This window comes from Neofelis nebulosa, chromosome 14 (assembly GCF_028018385.1).
Source record: "Neofelis nebulosa isolate mNeoNeb1 chromosome 14, mNeoNeb1.pri, whole genome shotgun sequence".
Lineage (NCBI taxonomy): Eukaryota > Metazoa > Chordata > Mammalia > Carnivora > Felidae > Neofelis > Neofelis nebulosa.
The window spans coordinates 18,944,258-18,962,849 of NC_080795.1; the positions used below are offsets into that span (position 1 = coordinate 18,944,258).

Sequence of the window (18,592 nt, forward strand, 5' to 3'; positions counted from 1 at the left end):
CCTTTGGTATTATATTTGCAGATTAATTAATATTACATTGTATGTATTGTTATGCCATATTTTTATTGTATTATATTTGTGTAATATTTTGGAGAATTGTAAAAACTCAGAAGGCCAGGTCCACATCTTTAAGAAATTATTCAGAACTTTTGTCATACTAAAAACTATAGCAAACATAATTTAATGCAAGCCTGTTTCTCAGATCAGGATATTTTTAATACTCATTCTTTTGGCAATGAGTTCCTATTAATCATAATATTGCAAAGACATGGAAGCACCCAAAGAAGAAACTAAAATTACCTATAGTTCCTCTTTTGATATAAATCCACAAAATTTTGGTCTTACCATTGTTTCCCCAACAAATCAAGCTGTTTCAGGCACATAGTAGGTCTTAAATATAAGAAAATGACTAAATGAGTAGGATTAGTGTATGAATGATGAATTATAATATAAACTCTGACAATTGGTTTTATTTTTCCTTTTTGTAATGCAAATGCTGTACTTAAACCTTGATTGTCAAAGTGTCCACTTCAAAGATGGCTGTCTCCAGTAAACACATTGTCAGTCACAGTAGACTAGATAAAGAGCCAGGCCACCTCCCCTGACTGAAGCTCTTTGGTGTTAGAGATCTTGGTTGATTTCAAGTACTGACCATTTGGGCCTCTTGTTTTTTCTCTCCTTGTGCTTTAAATTCCCATTCTTCTGTTTTAAATTCACCAATATAGAATGAGCCCACAAAACCCTAGGCTTCCACCCTCAACCCCAATAAAAACGGAACCCCAACATTCTGCTTGCTAGCTCTCTCTCTCTTGTCAACCTGTGACCTCACAGTGTGGCCCCAGGTGTGCTGCATAATTTGCAGGCCTTATAAACAATAAACTTTTAATTTTTCTGAGCTTCCTGATGGTTATTGATGAAGGGCATCTTGCAATCATAATAAGAACCACAACATTGGTTATCGATAGGCTGAGATCAGTACAAAACATTGATATACACCCATATGAATTTTTAAAACAAAACTAAAATCATAGAGTAGGCACTGCTTTTAACTGGCCTTTTTCTCACTTACTGAGATATCTCTAGCAATGACTCACATCTAGTATTTGAGTACCTTTCAAAGGTTATTAATTTATTTTTAGAGAGAAAGAGAGAGTGAGAGAGAGAGTGAGCGCACATGAGTAGGGCAGAGAGGGAGAGAGAAAGAATCCTACGCAGGCTCTGCATTGCCAGTGTACAATATGTACAATAGACTGCACAGAGCTCCAACCCATAAACTGTAAGAGCATGACCTGAGCTGAAGTCAAGATCTGGAATCTTAACTGAGCTATCCAGGCATCCCTTTTTTAAAATTTATTTATGTATTTTGATAGTAGAACCTTTCAAAATATTAAATGATTTAAATGGTTAAAGTATCATTTAAAGAGCCACATCATACCCAAGTCTATGAAAAAAGATCACTTTAACGTGTTTTGATTAGCTAGCATACCTGTTATTGATATTGCCCTGCTTCTAACCTACACTGGATGGCTCCAAGTCCAAAATGTTTCACAGTTGGAGACAATCCATCCTTCCACTGCCATCTCTTGACTTTATTCCCTTACCTCACCCCAGTTTCCTCCTAAGAAATTTTTATCATTTCCCAGTAACACTAAGCTCTTTCACTGTGTGTGCCTTACCGCACACTTTTCTTTCTGTCACAAATGCTAGTCTCAGCTCGTCCTTCCTGAGAACACACATGCAGCCTTCTGATTCCAAATAAAAGATTTCATTCCTGGATCCTTTGTCACAGTGACCTAAAGGAGTCAGCACAAATTACAAAGAATAAGTCATCTAATAAAAATGGAAATTTTAAGTCAATTCAGAAAGAAAAAGAACATTTTGATTTACGGAAGTAGTTGAAACTGTAGACAAAATTATTTCCCTGCTGTCCTATTAATAAGAATAAGTGATCTGAGTCAGTATATTCTTTTCTCCTCTTTAGGAAACAGTGGCATTTAATTCTTCTCTTCTGAGACCCCGTGTGATTGGAGAATGGATTGGTCGAGAAGAGAATGATGCTGACCCACTAGCAGCTGAAATGTTACAGCCCCCAGTTCCAAGAAGTAAAAATGAACAATGGGAAAATGAAGACACTAGCTCCAGCCCTGCAGGAAGGTGAGATGAGATGCCTTTCAAGATTCTGAATTTGGTTAGTTGTTAAAAGCTAAAGGGAAAATAAATCCAGGTGCATGATTTTGACGATAACTTAGCAATTTTGTATAGAAAATTATGTTGGGTTCCACATAAGATAAAAGTTAATTTCTCTGTTTTAAAATTAAAGTTTTACTAGATTTGCTTTTAGATTTTGGTTTTGATCTTCTCTTTATATCTAAGAATGTCACCATCTCTTTGCTACTAAGACCAAATAGAGAAATAATTTGAAATACATAGGCTGTCAGCCGAGACCCACTATAATGCTGGGCAGGGAGTGACTGATTGTTAAGAACTGGAGATGGAGGGCTTCTCATTTAGCAGAGAGATGTAGTTGGTTATTAGGGGAGATAAAATTATTAAATGTACAATAGACTGCACAAAGCAGTAGAATTTAAAATACAAGAGAAAAACCTTAGTTTAGAGCCACTTAGGTTTGGAGCTGGTAACTATGTTTGAACATAATTCTTTTAAAAAATTTTTTTTATGTTTATTTCTTTTGAGAGAGAGACAGAGCAAGCCTGGGAGGGGCAGAGAGAGAGGGAGAAGGAGAAAATCCCAAGCAGGCTTTGCACTGTCAGTGCAGAGCCCAATGTGGGGCTCGAACCCACAAACCCTGAGATCATGACCTGAGCCAAAACCAAGAGTTGGAATCTCAACTGACTGAGCCATCCAGGTGCCCCTGGTTGAACACAATTCTTTTCATTTGCTGTGTTTAATTTTTGAAGTATTTATCATTTGTAAATTTGGAAGTCTGTATTTCACTTACTCAGTCCTGTGATGACTCAAAATGGTGGTGGGAGATTTGCCTTAACTTTCCGTATGCTAGTAGAAGTAGGCTAGTTTTGACACCTGGGAGTCCAGATCATATTTATTAGAAAAAGTGCATTCAGAACAACCTTTTTTTTTAATAGCAATTGCAGTGAGTAAAACCCGAAATGAAAACTTCCACTAGGAAGTTGGGGTGAAAGAAAAAGCATCATGGAGGCAAGACTTACACGAGACTGAGAAAACAGATTTAAATACTCCTGAGTTAAAATGTGACAGAGCTAAAACTTTCTTTGGGTGCTACTAGCTGACCACCACAGAAGAGATTTTCCTATTGATAGCATGGCCACAGTACCTTTGTATTTCCTACATTAAATTTAGCAGCAACCAATAACTATTCTTTCTCAAGGAGAAAATTGTATTTTCTACAATGTAATAGCTTTCAAGGGTTTTTTATTTTGACTTTCACTTGACTAGAAGGAAGGAAATTCAGAATTCTCATTAATGTGCTTCAAGGCATATAGAAAATTGATTCTATTTCCATGAGAAATAACTTTTAAATTATTTAAATAGTCCTATATAAGGAGAAGGAAACCATTTTTAAAAATCCATTTACCTTCTTTTGTGAAATGCCAGATCAATTTCACCTGTCAATGAGGGTAATTTTATTTTTAATACCAGACTTATGAAACCCACTAGACCTTTATCTTTATTCATTGCCAGATCTTTAATGTAAAATAGAGAAATGTCAACTTTCATTTTGCTTTCATTTAGTCATAATAATAATCGGAGCTATTTGTTGCAAATGTTAGTGCTTCTATTTTCTTCCCAGCTTCAGTGAGCTCTGATTCCCTCTTGAATACCCAATAAAGGGGAATATTTCCTTCAATACTAGTCAAATTCCTTACCCAGAAAACTCAATCCATGAAGCTCTCTTTCAAATATTTGTTGTGAAACGTCATGTTTAGTTTTATTATTCCCTGTCTTTAAATTATGAGTTGAAGTATTACCTGTGAAATGAAGAAAGGTGAAATCCTGCCCCAATGCCCCAGCAGAGCAGAAAGAATGCATGTGTGTCTGAACTTGGCTTAAAAAATAGTGACAAACTATGGGTGGGAAACTATGTCTCTCCTATCTTCTAATACAAAACAGGATTTTGAATTTATACCAGGAATTCACATAGCATTAGATTTTATTTGGAGGAATAAAAATGGATTGGGGGAAATTTTTTAATGACTCTAGAGGCTATAACTAGAGTGTTAGCTTTTGTTTTTAGTAATGAACTTGTAGTATAACTTACCAGTCTTAAACACTAACAGACTAAATTGTATTATAGACTTCGGTAGGAGATTTAATTTTCAAAGATGACTTCTTCCATTTTTCTCTCCCCTACTGGGCCTGGATCATTGTCATTGCCAGTAGACATCTGTTATGTGAGTGAAGGAGGCACATAGAAGGCTGTTAGTAGATATCTGCTAAATAAAGCTTATTTATAAGAAGGATTGTTTATAGTCTATCTTAACTTTTTGCCCCTTCCTATCACAGTTTTTCCTGTTGTTAATTGCTCAACTCTTATTTGAGTGGCTGTTATTATAACACTCTATCTTTAGTACATAGCCAACTTTTTTCCTAAGGTCCTGCATATAGAACATTGTGTGAAGGGGGTTAGCAACTTTAGCATACACATTTGTCACGTGAGTGGTTAAGTTGGCGAAAATATGAAGGCAGTTATAAGGGCAATATGGAGAAACTAATAGGATAAGACAAGAGCTACTGACCTGGAGTTCATGACCCCTACATGGTCTCTGATGGACCCAAGAGATCTGTGAATCTCTTTATTTTTGAAAAAATTTAATGTTTATTTATTGTTAAGAGACAGAGACAGATCGTGAGCATGGGAGGGGAAGAGAGACAGGGAGACACAGACTCCGAAGCAGGCTCCAGGCTCTGAGCTGTCAGTACAGAGCCTGACGTGAGGCTCAAATCCACAGACTGTGAGATCATGACCTGAGCTGAAGTCAGACACATAACCCACTGAGCCACCCAGGGACCCCTCTGAATCACTTTAAATGAAATTATGTGGAAAATGGGGGCACCTGGGTGGCTCAGTCGGTTAAGCGTCTGACTCTTGATTTCGGCTGAGGTCATGGTCTAACGGTTTTTGAGATGGAACCCTGCATCCAGCTCTGCACTGACAGCGTGAAGCCTGCTTGGGATTCTCTCTCTCCCTCTCTCTTTCTGCCCCTTCCCTGCTTGCATGCGTGCTCTCTCTCTCAAAATAAATAAATAAATATTAAAAAAAATAAATTATGTGGAAAGTGTTCTGTGTATGTGCAGATGGGCATTTTCTTTCTTAGATTCTCTAAAGGTCCTATTAAGGAAGGTTAAGAAAGAAATTAAAACATCTGAACAAGAAAAGGAACAGGGATTTATAAAAGAGAGAGGTGAAGGCATTGGGAAATGATTGAAGGCTTTCTGAGATTGTTAGATACTACCAGTTGGCATCAATTGTTATGGCTTGTCTAACCATTTAATGGGAAAGCCTATGTGTTGATTGCACATTTAGAGTTATTAAAAAATAATCACACGTTGATAATACAAATGTAAATAAAATTGAATGTAATAAACATATAATTGTATGTTAAGCCATTTTAATTAAACGTTGCAATAGCTGGGTAATGGATTTCCTAAAATTACTAGCTAAATCGTAATATGCATTTGTAAATAGGCTTATCAAGCCTTGAAAGCTTAATGAAACTCCTCTGAGCTGAATCACTTTATTAAAACAAGAATATCAATACATATTATAAGATCTGGTAAATTGACTTTGTTAAGTGAACATTGCTATCAGACGGTAAATATGCCATAAAATGAATAGAAAATCTTACAATTTAGAAATATATATTAAAATAATATATATATTATAATAATATTATAATTATAATAATAATAATAATAATATATATTATTTTTTAAAAAGCTAAATTCACTTTCCATTAAGAAGTGTTTCTTTTCATTAAAGCTCATAATTGCTTGTGAGATATCTGTTAACGAAGCCTGAAAATGTTCCCTTCCTCTTGGAGCTTCCTCAATTGGCAGCAAGAGACAAATAATAAACAAGTAAATAAATATAAAAATATGTACCATACGTTCAAGCAGTGATAAGTGACAAGATGGAAAATAAACCAGAATAGGAAGGAAGAAAATGGACAAAGGACACTCTTTTTCATGAGAAGTCCAAGAACAAAGAAATAACCTTAATATTGTCAGATTTTAGCTGTTGTAGACCTGATAGAAAATATGTAATACATATGTCAGAGACTAAGTCAAGCTTAGTAATTTAGGGATATTCTAATGTAAATTTTAAGCGGAAAGAATGTTGATTAATGGAAAATTAATCTTTCCAAGGAATCAAAAACAGAAGCCTTAAAAATATCAAAAACAAATGTATCTTATGACTCACTCATTTCTTTTTGAAAGCCAAAATGGCATATAACTAAATCACACATTTATTACAGAATGTTGATAGGGCATTTTGATGAGTTCAAAATTTGTTACTTCTCATTTATTTAGGAATTCATTCATTTATTTCTTTAGGAAATACATATCCTAACTCAAGTTATTCTTTTATGAAACTCATTACTAGTCACTTGTGGAAATCATAGACTCATAGGTGGACTCTTCCTAGGCAGTCAACACGTAATCAGTGTCTGGGATTCATAGCCTAGCACTGTCTTCATGACCAAACCATGTATTTTAATAAGACTAAAGGAAACACTTCCTTCAACCTTTATGAAAATGATCTTGGTCATTGTTGGCTGTTGAATAGGAATTACACATTTATAATCTGCCCTTTGTTCCTCATCTTTGACAGCCCAATCTACATATTTTTCCTTATCCTGTTTCACTACCAATATATTTCCTGGATCTTTGTATCTCTCAAGTTGGAAGACTCCTATAGATCTGCTTAAATTAATTCTTACTTTATTTAGTGTGTTTAAAAATGGAGTCTAAAAGAAAAAGTGATTTATTATTTATTGAGCATTAACACAAGGTAATGTGCTAGATACTGCGTGTGACCAATATGAAAAAGAACATCTTAGATTCAAAGTATAGGCATTTACTTTCAGATGAGTAGAATGACAAGGAAATGTGTTTTATTTCTGCAGCTCAGCACCCACAGTGCCTGTATATGTATATATATATGTAAAACACTTAGTGTCTGCTAAAGTAATTATGAAAACTTCACATAGGGGCGCCTGGGTGGCTCAGTTGGTTAAGCATCTGACTTCGACTCAGATCATGATCTCATGGTTTGTGAGTTTGAGCCCCGTGTTGGACTCTGTGCTGGCAGCTCGAGCCTGGAACCTGCTTCGGATTCTGCATCTCCCTCTTTCTCTGCCCCTCCCCTGCTCGTGCTCTGTCTCTCTCTCGAAAATAAACATTAAAAAATTGAAAGCATCACATCTAAACATTAAAAAAAAAAACAGAACTCTTACGCATAAGCCAAAATGCGACAATGAAGTGTGAAACTTTTTATGATCTCTTCAACAACCTGGACGTTAATGCAAAGAGAGTCCTTTAATTTCTGCCTAGAGACAAGAGAAAGGGCACAGATTCTGCCTGCGAGGCTATAGTGGTGAACTAAAGAAGCTTAGGAGGTAGGTTAAGAGAGGAATAATCTTTTTTTTAATTTTATTTTTAATTTTTTAATATTTACATCCAAATTAGTTAGCATATAGTGCAACAATGATTTCAGGAGTAGATTCCTTAGGGCTCCTTACCCATTTAGCCCATCCCCCTTCCCACAATCCCTCCCATAACCCTCAGTTTGGTCTCCATATTTAACCCTCAGTTTGTTCCCCATCTTCTGTTTTGTCCCCCTCCCTGTTTTTATATTATTTTTGTTCCCCTTCCCTTATGTTCATCTGTTTTGTCTCTCAAAGTCCTTCTATGAGTGAAGTCATGTTTTTGTCTTTCTCTGACTGACTAATTTCATTTAGCATAATACCCTCCAGTTCCATCCACGTAGTTGCAAATGGCAAGATTTCATTCTTTTTGATTGCCGAGTTATACTCCATTGTATATATATATACCACATTTTCTTTATCCATTCATCCATCGATGAACACTTGGGCTCTCTCCATATTTTGGCTATTGTTGATAGTGCTGCTATAAACATGGGGGTGCATGTGTCCCTTTGAAACAGCACACCTGTGTCCCTTGGATAAGTGCCTGGTAGTGCAATTGCTGGGGCTTAGGGTAGTTCTATTTTTAGTTTTTTGAGGAACCTCCATACTGTTTTCCAGAGTGGCTGCACCAGCTTGCATTGCCACCAACAGTGCAAAAGAGATCCTTTTTCTCCGCATCCTCACCAACATCTGTTGTTGCCTGAGATGTTAATGTTAGCCATTCTGACAGGTGTCAGGTGGTATCTCATTGTGGTTTTGATTTGCATTTCCCGGATGATGAGTGATGTGGAGCATTTTTTTATGTGTCGGTTGGCCATCTGGATGTCTTCTTTGGAGAAGTGTCTATTCATATCTTTTTCCCATTTCTTCACTGGACTATTTGTTTTTTGGGTGTTGAGTTTGATAAGTTCTTTGTAGATTTTGGATACTAACCCTTTATCTGATATGTCATTTGCAAATATCTTCTCCCATTCTGTCGGTTGCCTTTTAGTTTTGCTAATTATTTGCTTTGCTGTGCAGAAGCTTTTTATTTTGATGAGGTCCCAGTAGTTCATTTTTGCTTTTGTTTCCCTTGCTTCCAGAGACGTGTTGAGTAAGAAGTTGTTGCGGGCAAGATCAAAGAGGATTTTGCCTGCTTTTTCCTTAGGGATTTTGATGGCTTCTTGTCTTACATTGAGGTCTTTCATCCATTTTGAGTTTATTTTTGTGTATGGTGTAAGAAAGTGGTCCAGGTTCATTCTTCTGCATGTTGCTGTCCAGTTTTCCTAGCACCACTTGCTGAAGAGACTGTCTTTATTCCATTAGATATTCTTTGCTGCTTTGTCAAAGATTAGTTGGCCATAGCTTTGTGGGTCCATTTCTCAGTTCTCTATTCTGTTCCATTGATCTGAGAGTCTGTTCTTGTGCCAGTACCATACTGTCTTGATGATTACAACTTTGTAGTGTAGCTTGAAGTCTGGGATTGTGATGCCTCCTTCTTTGGTTTTCTTTTTCAAGATCGCTTTGGCTATTCAGGATCTTTTCTGGTTCCATACAAATTTTAGGATTATTTGTTCTAGCTCTGTGAAGAAGGCTGGTGTTGTTTTGATAGGGATTGCATTGAATATGTCGATTGCTTTGGGTAGTGTCGACATTTTAACAATATTTGTTCTTGCTATCCAGGAGCGTGGAATCTTTTTCCGTTTCTTTGTGTCTTCTTCAATTTCTTTCATAAGCTTTCTATAGTTTTCAATGTATAGATTTCTTATCTCTTTGGTTAGATTTATTCCTAGGTATTTTATGTTTTTTTGTGCAACTGTAAATGGGATCATTTCCTTGATTTCCCTTTCTGTCATTTCATTGTTGGTGTATAGGAATGCAACCGATTTCTGTGCACTGATTTTATATCCTGCAACTTTGCTGAATTCATGAATCAATTGTAGAAGTTTTTGGTGGAATCTTTTGGGTTTTCCATATAAAGTGTCATGTCATCTGTGATGAGTGAAAGTTTGACCTCTTTCTGGCCGATTTGGATGCCTTTGATTTCTTTGTGTTGTCTGATTGCAGAGGCTAAGACTTCCAATACTGTGTTGAATAACAGTGGCAAGAGTGGACATCCCTGTCTTGTTCCTGACCTTAGGGGGAAAGCTCAGTTTTTCCCCATTGAGGATCATATTAGCATTGGGTCGTTCATATATGGCTTTTATGATCTCGAGGTATGCTCCTTCTGTCCCTACTTTCTTGAGGGTTTTTATCAAGGAAGGATGCTGTATTTTGTCAAATGCTTTCTCTGCATCTGTTGAGAGGATCATATGGTTCTTGTCCTTTCTTTTATTGATGTGATGAATCACGTTAATTGTTTTGTGGATATTGAACCAGCCCTGGATCCAGGTGTAAATCCCGCTTGGTCGTGGTGAACAATTTTTTTAAATGTATTGTTGGATCAGGTTGGCTAATATCTTGTTGAGGATTTTTGCCTCCATGTTCATCAGGGAAATTGGTCTAGGTTCTCCTTTTTAGTGGGGTCTCTGTCTGGTTTTGGAATCAAGGTAATGCTGGCTTCATAGAAAGATTTTGGAAGTTTTCCTTCCATTTCTATTTTTTGGAACAGTTTCAAGAGAATAGGTATATTAACTCTTCCTTAAATGTTTGGTAGAATTCCCCTGGAAAGCCATCTGGCCCTGGACTCTTGTTTTTTGGGAGAATTTTGATTACTAATTCGATTTCCTTACTGGTCATGGGTCTGTTCAAATTTTCTATTTCTTCCTGTTTCAGTTTTGGTAGTGTATATGTTTCTAGGAATTTATCCATTTCTTCCAGATTGCCCATTTTATTGGCATTTAATAGCTCATAATATTCTCTTATTATTATTTTTATTTCTGCTGTGTTGGTTGTGATCTCTTCTTTCATTCTTGATTTTATTTATTTGTGTCGTTTCCTTTTTCTTTTTGATCAAACTGGCTAGTGGTTTATCAATTTTGTTAATTCTTTCAGAGAACCAGCTTCTGGTTTCATTGATCTGTTCTACTGTTTTGTTTTGTGTTTTTTTTTTGTTTTTTGTTTTTTTTTTTGGTTTCGATAGCATTAATTTCTGCTGTAATCTTTATGATTTCCTGTCTTCTGCTGGTTTTGCATTTTATTTGCTGTTCTTTTTCCAGCTCTTTAAGGTGTAAGGTTAGGTTGTGTATCCGAGATCTTTCTTCCTTCTTTAGGAAGGCCTGGATTGCTATATACTTTCCTCTTAGGACCACCTTTGCTGCATCCCAGAGGTTTTGGGTTGTGGTGTTATCATTTTCATTGACTTCCACATATTTTTTAATTTCCTCTTTAACTGCTTGGTTAGCCCATTCATTCTTTAGTAGGATGTTCTTCAGTCTCTAAGTATTTGTTACCTTTCCAAATTTTTTCTCGTGGTTGATTTCGAGTTTCATAGCGTTGTGGTCTGAAAATATGGACGGTATGATCTCAATCTTTTTGTACTTACTTCGGCCTGATTTGTGTCCCAGTATATGGTGTATTCTGGAGAACGTTCCATGTGCACTGGAGAAGAATACATATTCTGCTGCTTTAGGATGAAATGTTCTGAGTATATCTGTTAAGTCCATCTGGTCCAATGTGTCATTCAAAGCCATTGTTTCCTTGTTGATTTTTTGATTAGATGATTTGTCCATTGCTGTGAGTGGGGTGTTGAAGTCTCCTACTATTATGGTATTAGTATCGATGAGTTTATGTTTGTGATTAATTGATTTATATATTTAGGTGTTCTCACATTTGGTGCATAAATGTTTATAATTGTTAGGTCTTCTTGGTGGATAGACCCTTTGATTATGATATAATGCCCTTCTGCATCTCTTGATACAGTCTTTATTTTAAAGCCTAGATTGTCTGATATAAGTATGGGTACTCTGGCTTTCTTTTGTTGACCATTAGCATGATAGATGGTTCTCCGTCCCCTTATTTTCAATCTAAAGGTGTCTTTAGGTCTAAAGTGGGTCTCTTGTAAACAGAATATAGATGGATCTTGTTTTCTCATCCATTCTGTTACCCTATGTCTTTTGATTGGAGCATTGAGTCCATTGACGTTTAGAGTGAGTACTGAAAGATATGAATTTATTACCATTATGATGCTTGTAGAATTGGAGCTTCTGGTGGTGTTCTCTGGTCCTTTCTAATCTTTTGTTGCATTTGGTATTTATTTATATATATATATATATATATATATATATATATATATATATATATGTATATTTTCATCTTTTCTCCCCTCAGAAAGTCCCCCTTAAAATTTCTTGCAGGGCTGGATTAGTGGTCACAAACTCCTTTAATTTTTGTTTGTCTGGGAAACTTTGTATCTCTATTTTGAATGACAGCCTTGCTGGATAAAGAATTCTTGGTTGCATATTTTTCTGATTCAGCACACTGAATATATCCTGCCACTCCTTTCTGGCCTGCCAAGTTCTGTAGATAGGTCTTCCCTTGTAGGTTAGGGACTTTTTTTCCTTTGCTGCTTTCCTGATTCTCTCCTTGCCTATTTTGTGAATTTGACTATGATATGCTTTGTTGATGGTCTGTTTTTGTTGAATCTAATGGTGGTCCTCTGTGCTTTCTGGATTTTGATGTCAATGTCTTTCCCCAGGTTAGGAAAGTTTTTCGCTATGATTTGCTCACATAACCCTTCTACCCCTATTTCTCTCTCTTCCTCTTCTGGGACCCCTGTGATTCTGATGCTGTTCCTTTTTAATGAGTCACTGATTTCTCTAATTCTTAAATTGTGCTCTTTTGCCTTCATCTCCTTCTTTTTTTCCACTTCATTATTCTCCATAAGTTTGTCCTCTATATCACTGATTCTCTGTTCTGCCTTATCCATGCTTGCTGCCACTGCATCCATCCATGATTGCAGCTCAGTTACAACATTTTTAATTTTATTCTGGCTATTTTTTACTTCTTTTATCTCTTAGAAAGGGATTCTAATCTATTTTCGACTCCAGCTAGTATTCTTGTTATCGTGATTCTAAATTCTGGTTCAGACATTTTGCTTGTATCTGTGTTGGTTAAATCCCTGGCTGTCGTTTCTTCGTGCTCTTTCTTTTGGGGTGAATTCCTTTGTTTTGTCATTTTGAAGGGCGAAAAGGAATTAATGAGGTAGAAAAGTTAAAATTACTAAAATAAAAATTAGAAAAATATGAAAATTAAAAAATTAAACACACACACACACGCACACACACAAATCGAATAAATGATGCTAGATTCTAGGTGTGTTTTGATCTGGGTGTTGAAAGTGGTTTGACAGATTAGAGAAAAAATAAGGGGGGGGAGAAAAAAGGGAAATAGTTTGAGGATTTGAAAAAATGAATACACTGAAGTAGACTAAAATGAGATGATGGGAGTAAAATAGAATTTGAGTAAATATACACAAAAGTAAAGAATGATGTAGAATATAATTAAAGAAAATGAATGAAAATTAAATATAAATTTGAATCTTTTCTTTTTCTGTATTCAAGAAAAAGAAAAGAAACAAAAAAAGAAAAAAGAAAGAAAAAAAGGAAATCGTTTGAGAATTTGAAAAAGTGAATACACCTTGGTAGACTAAAATAAAAGGATGGAAGTAAAATAGAATTTGAAAAAATTTACACAAAAGTAAAAAATATACTAATAAAAATTAAAGAAAAATATTTTTAATAAAAATTGAAAATAAAAATGAGTTTTTTCTTTTTCTGTATTCAAGAAAAAGAAAAGTGTAAAGAGAAAAAAAAAGAGCATTGAATAGGTGGACCTGCTAACAGATTGAAGTAGGACTGAAATTACTTCATTTTCCCCTAGAAGTCAGTCTATGTAGCGCTTCATAGTCCATAAACTAAGCTGGTGGTGAGACTTGTGTTCTTGAGGAGGGAAGTTGGCCCAGTTGGGTGGGGCTCAGTGTCATGGCTCTGCTCTCCAATAGATGGCGCTGCTATCCTGCTGGGCTGGATTGTTGCTACGCTGGTAGGTGCGTATGCGCATGTGTGGAAGCCGTTAAAATGGCACCACTCAGCTACCCTGTCTGTTCTGGGTCAGCAATCGCGCACCTGTCCTCTGTCTTCAGCTTTCATCTCCTCCCCGCTTTTTCACCCTTTGTGACCAGGCCCCAGGCAGTACCTTTCTTCTGAGTTTTGTCTCAGTTGCGGCTGTTTTTCCCGGCCCCTTACTTCTGAAGGACTGCGGCTTTGACCTGTTCCGTCCCTCTGTGGGAGGGTCTCACTGAGCATTGGCCAAATATCGGCTGCACCCAGGAACGCTTGCTAGACCCTGCTGCTGCCGGTGCCCCGAGACTACGGCCAGGTGCCAGCCTGCCCCAGGAAGAGTTCGCGAGATACTGTAGCAGCAGCATTTCAGGGATGATGGAAAATCACAACACACATCTGGCACCAGGCTTCAGCCTTAAGGACCTTGTTCCAGCACCAGCGAATGTGGCTGTTTTCTGGGGTCTGCTGGGACCAGGTGGCTTCACCAGTCTCTACCAAATGTCCTTCCGCTTCTCCCCATGTGTCCCGAGAACCTCCTGGACCCCACTCTGTTCCTGGGGAGTCTCCCCTCCCACCAGAGCACCACCAGGTATCGAGCTGTGGAGTTGCAGCCTTTGCGCTCCCCTTGTTTACAGTCTTAATGGAGTTTAAACCCTCTCCTTTCTCCCTTCTCCCTTTTTAGTTTGGTCCCTGCGGCTGTTTCCAATTTTCCACTTTCTCTCCAGCTGCTTTTTGGGGACGGGTGCTTTTTCCGTATTCCGCCCCTCCCCCCGCCCGAACTGAGCTCTCTCAGCTCAAAAAAGCACCTCCCTTCCTGCACCTTCTCACTCTGCTCCCCAAGTTCACTTCTCTGCGCTGCGTACCTGCTGAATTCTGTGGTTCAGGTCGTGCAGATTGTTGTGTTAACCCTCCAGTCAGTTTTCTAGGTGTGTAGGATAGTTTACTGTTGGTCTGGTGGTATTTCATGGACATGAGACACACAAAAAACTTCCATGCTGTTCCAGCATCTTGGCTCCTCCCCCCAGGAATAATCCATTTTTCCACCAAAGAGAGCAAGCACATGGGGTCAGATAAAACTAATACTTACCAATCTGTGTCCAGAAACAAGCATATAAAATGCAATGCAGCAGGGTCAGGCACCCAGGGAAGGGTGGGGTCAGGAGGAAGAGAACAAATGATGATTCAGAATACAGGCCATCAGGATGGGAAGGAAGGTTCCACCTGGAGAGAGAGGCTGAGGGAGGCAGGTGGCCACTTTAAACCATCCTTTTTTCCATTAATCTGGTTTAGAATTTATCTTTTTAAGCCAAAGTAAAATGGAGTTTTGGAGTATATTAACACATCATTGAAGTATCAACTGTTGTTCTTTTTCATAAAGCCTCTTTGTGGTTCCGTTTCCTTCTCTGTGGGATGATACTGCTGAAGGAAGCATGCAGATGTCCAGGATGCTGCCTGTTGTATTCTCTGAACACATAATGGTATTAATTACTGTTTAGTGACTGCTCCAGGTGCTTTCTATCTCTTAATTCATTCCATCCTCATGAAAACATTATTATCTGTAATTTAGGAAGGAGGAAACTAAATCCCAGAGTAGTTACGTCACTGTCCCAAGATTGTACAACTATTAAGTAGCTGAGCCAGTCTGTCTTCCTCCAAATTCCATGCACTTCCGTGCTGTATGCAACCTCCCTTCAAGAAGGACTTCTAAGAATCTCCTTATCATTCAGGTTTAGGTTCGAAGTCCAGAGTAGAGGGGCCCAGGACCCTACATGCTGTCAGAAGGACCCTAATCCCACCTCTCCCCATCTCAGTCACCACTTGTCTGCATTACGAGCTCTGCTTCCCAGTAGCAGGGTACTCTTTTCTCTCTAATGGTGCAGTTTGCACTTCTGTAGTCTATAGGTTATGGAGTTGGAAAAGAGGAAGGTGTCATCCTTGCTCCCCTTTCCTGCTTGTAGATCTTGCTGTCTCCTTTCCCCCTAAAAAAGTCTCCAGTTCTGTATTTCTTTTTTCCAAACATGCTAATCTTACACCACCTCTCATAGCAATCATTTACCAAATCCCAGGTCATTCCTCTTTTCCTAAATAATGCATGCATCTGGCTCATTGTCACATTCCCCAGCACCCTCCCTATCTTGGTGAAGTTAGTATCCACATTAGTGATTCTTTCCCAAACCTAGCCTCTCCTTCCTTAGTCTGCTCTTCACCACTGATCTTGAATTCCACCCTACTTTAGTCACTTATCTTCTCTGTCATATCTAAGCCTCATTATTATTAACTGCTAACCCATAATGTCAATTTCAGGTATTTCATTCTCTGACTATACCTCCTATCTTTCTAGTTTGTTCCCACTAGTGCCCAACTTTAACTGGGACCTAGATATACTGGTTCCACTCAGTTTTTCTTGCCCCTCATCCACCTTGTTTTCCTCATTTTTCTCCTTATACAGCTTCTGGTTTGGGCCCATTGTTGTAATCTATTTGTTGGGTATAACCCTATTTCTCTTACCTCTCTTTTCCTTTGTTTTACTTACGTGGTAAAACTCTACCCTATTTAAGTCTAACTCTGACTATTCCATGGCGGAACTGGCACAGGCTAGAGAAGAACACATGGCCACACCGGCTGGTATCACTATGAATCCATGACCACCAAACTCTAGGAGGTCACTGGTCCTGCCCAAAGATACTCTGGGTTCATCCAGTCTGTTCACGTGTCCACACTCCTCAATGACGATTGCATGCCTTTTCTTGTCTCCTCAAACCTCCATCATTCCTCCCCAGTCCTTCTGTTCAACTGATGACACTTCCAGGAATGTAAAGGTTCTGGTCACTCTGGAAAACAGTTTGGGAGTTTTATATAAAACTAAACATGTAAATACCAAACTTGTCTCAGGTAAATGAAAACTTATCTTCACACAGAAGCAAGTATATGAATGTTCATAGCCAAAAAACTTAACCCCTATGTCCTTCAATATGTGAATGGTTAGATAGATTGAAGTACATGCATGCCGTAGCAAAGAAAGGGAGTGGACTATTGACACATGGAATAGCATGAATGAATCCTAGGTAATTAGACTGCCTGAAAAAAAATATTAAAAGGTTACATAGATACCCTTTGTATAATATTCTTGAAATGAGAAAATTGTAGGAATGGAGAACAGACTCGTAGTTGCCAGAGGTTAGGGATGGGGAAAAAGGGGTATGGAGTCTGGTGGGAGGGGCAGAAAAGGGCAGTATGAGGGCACCTTGTGGTGTTTGAAATGTTCTGTTTCTTGATTCTGGTGGTGGATACATGATACACAAATCTACACAAATACTAAAAATATCGGGAACTAAATACACACGCAGAGGCATACACACACAAATGAGTACAATTAAAATGGGAAATCTGAGTAAGATTAGAGAATTGTATCGTTGTCAGAAAACTATTGTACAGTAGTTTTATAATATGATACTGTTGAAGGAAACTGTGGAAAGGGAGGGTGCACAGGATCTCAATGTATTATTTCTTAGAACTTCATGTAAATCTATAATTATTTCAAAGCAAAAATAATCAATTAAAAATGTTAGTAATCTGTTAAAAACACCTTGAGAGTTTTGACAGTCCATCTCCCCCCAACTATCTTTCAGCAAAGGGCATTCGTATCCACTGATGGGCCTTGCCTGAACAGTTACTATGTTGGCGGTTGCGAAATGGTGATTTTCTGATTCTACCATTCCTGCTACATTTATTAACTAGCATTAACCAGGACAAACAAAAGGTTTTTCTCTGACCCTCTTTCCCCTGACCTTCTCTTTCATATCCACCCTAACTTTGAAGTGAACCAATGGGGTGGGACTGATTGATCTTTGCCCACTGATGACATACAAAGTCATTTTGCTGTTTCCATCCTCTTCTTAGACAACGTCGAACCTAGTATGGCTGTTAAGACAACTTGAAATGTTATGATCTGTGCTGTGAAATTTATCTGGTTGGTTCTTTATTTTTGTTTTTTTACCACACTCCTTCTACATTTTGGCCTGGTGGCAGTGGGGACCAGGCATGTAACCCACTTGCCTTATGGGCTGTCCTTCTGAATACCTTTAGAAAGGTTATGTTTTCATCTTGCCTGGGAGAGATTTCCTCTACATCATGTGTTTTTCTTTCATGAAGAGACATTTGCCATTTCCTTCCTTTGGGCAATAATATGAAAAGAAATTGGATTATAGAGAAAAGATGAACTTTGGAACAATTTTTTAACTATATGTGATTGTTGTTTGGACTTTGTAAGTTGTCCAGATACTGTCTTGAGAAGTTGGGGGAGAGGGAACCATGAAGGACAGAGAATTTACCCAAAGGAGTCTGGCTTTATGACAAAGAAACTCCTCCAAATTTTCAAAGACTCTTTAAACTCAAAGAAACTGAGAAACATTTAATTGCCAATTTTGTTTTCATCTTTTCTTCTACCTCATCCTAACCCCACATCTAGGCAGCCCGATAGGAATAGTGAGGAAAGTTATTTCAGTTATAGAAACTAGCGTTTTCATTTTAAAATAGTCTTGTGATAGTATAATAGTTATCCCATTACATGTGTTTTGCTTGACATGCATTTGTTTGTAGATCAGGGATTTTTACATAATAATCTGGACTTTCTGCCTCCTCTTTTTAAAAAAATCAGAAAAAAATGCATCAACAGTGGGCTTTAATAATGACATGGCTGATTAGCACCTCCTCCCTTAAATGGGGCAGGAGTTACAGTTTGCCATGTTTCTCACCAATACCTACTTGGAAGATTGTTTATGAGGTGCCAAAGGATGTCTAGGAAAGAAGATAGTCTATATTTCCCTCATCCTTGGGAAGAATTTTACTAATATGACTATAATTTTGCATAGCAAAAAATTGAATGAAAATTTGGTTGCAGATTTTCTTTATTTACCACAGCTAATTGATAGTGTTGTCATCATTGAAAACTAACATTTAAAT

General features: G+C 37.7%; 1 protein-coding gene across 1 annotated transcript in view; it reads left to right on the top strand.

Annotated features, from left to right (window-relative positions):
• Positions 1–18,592, top strand: part of C14H8orf34 (chromosome 14 C8orf34 homolog) — a 407,132-nt gene that overhangs the window by 145,344 nt on the left and 243,196 nt on the right. Inside the window, 1 exon segment of the mRNA XM_058699771.1 lies at positions 1,982–2,154. Coding sequence (XP_058555754.1) covers positions 1,982–2,154 — 173 coding nt within the window.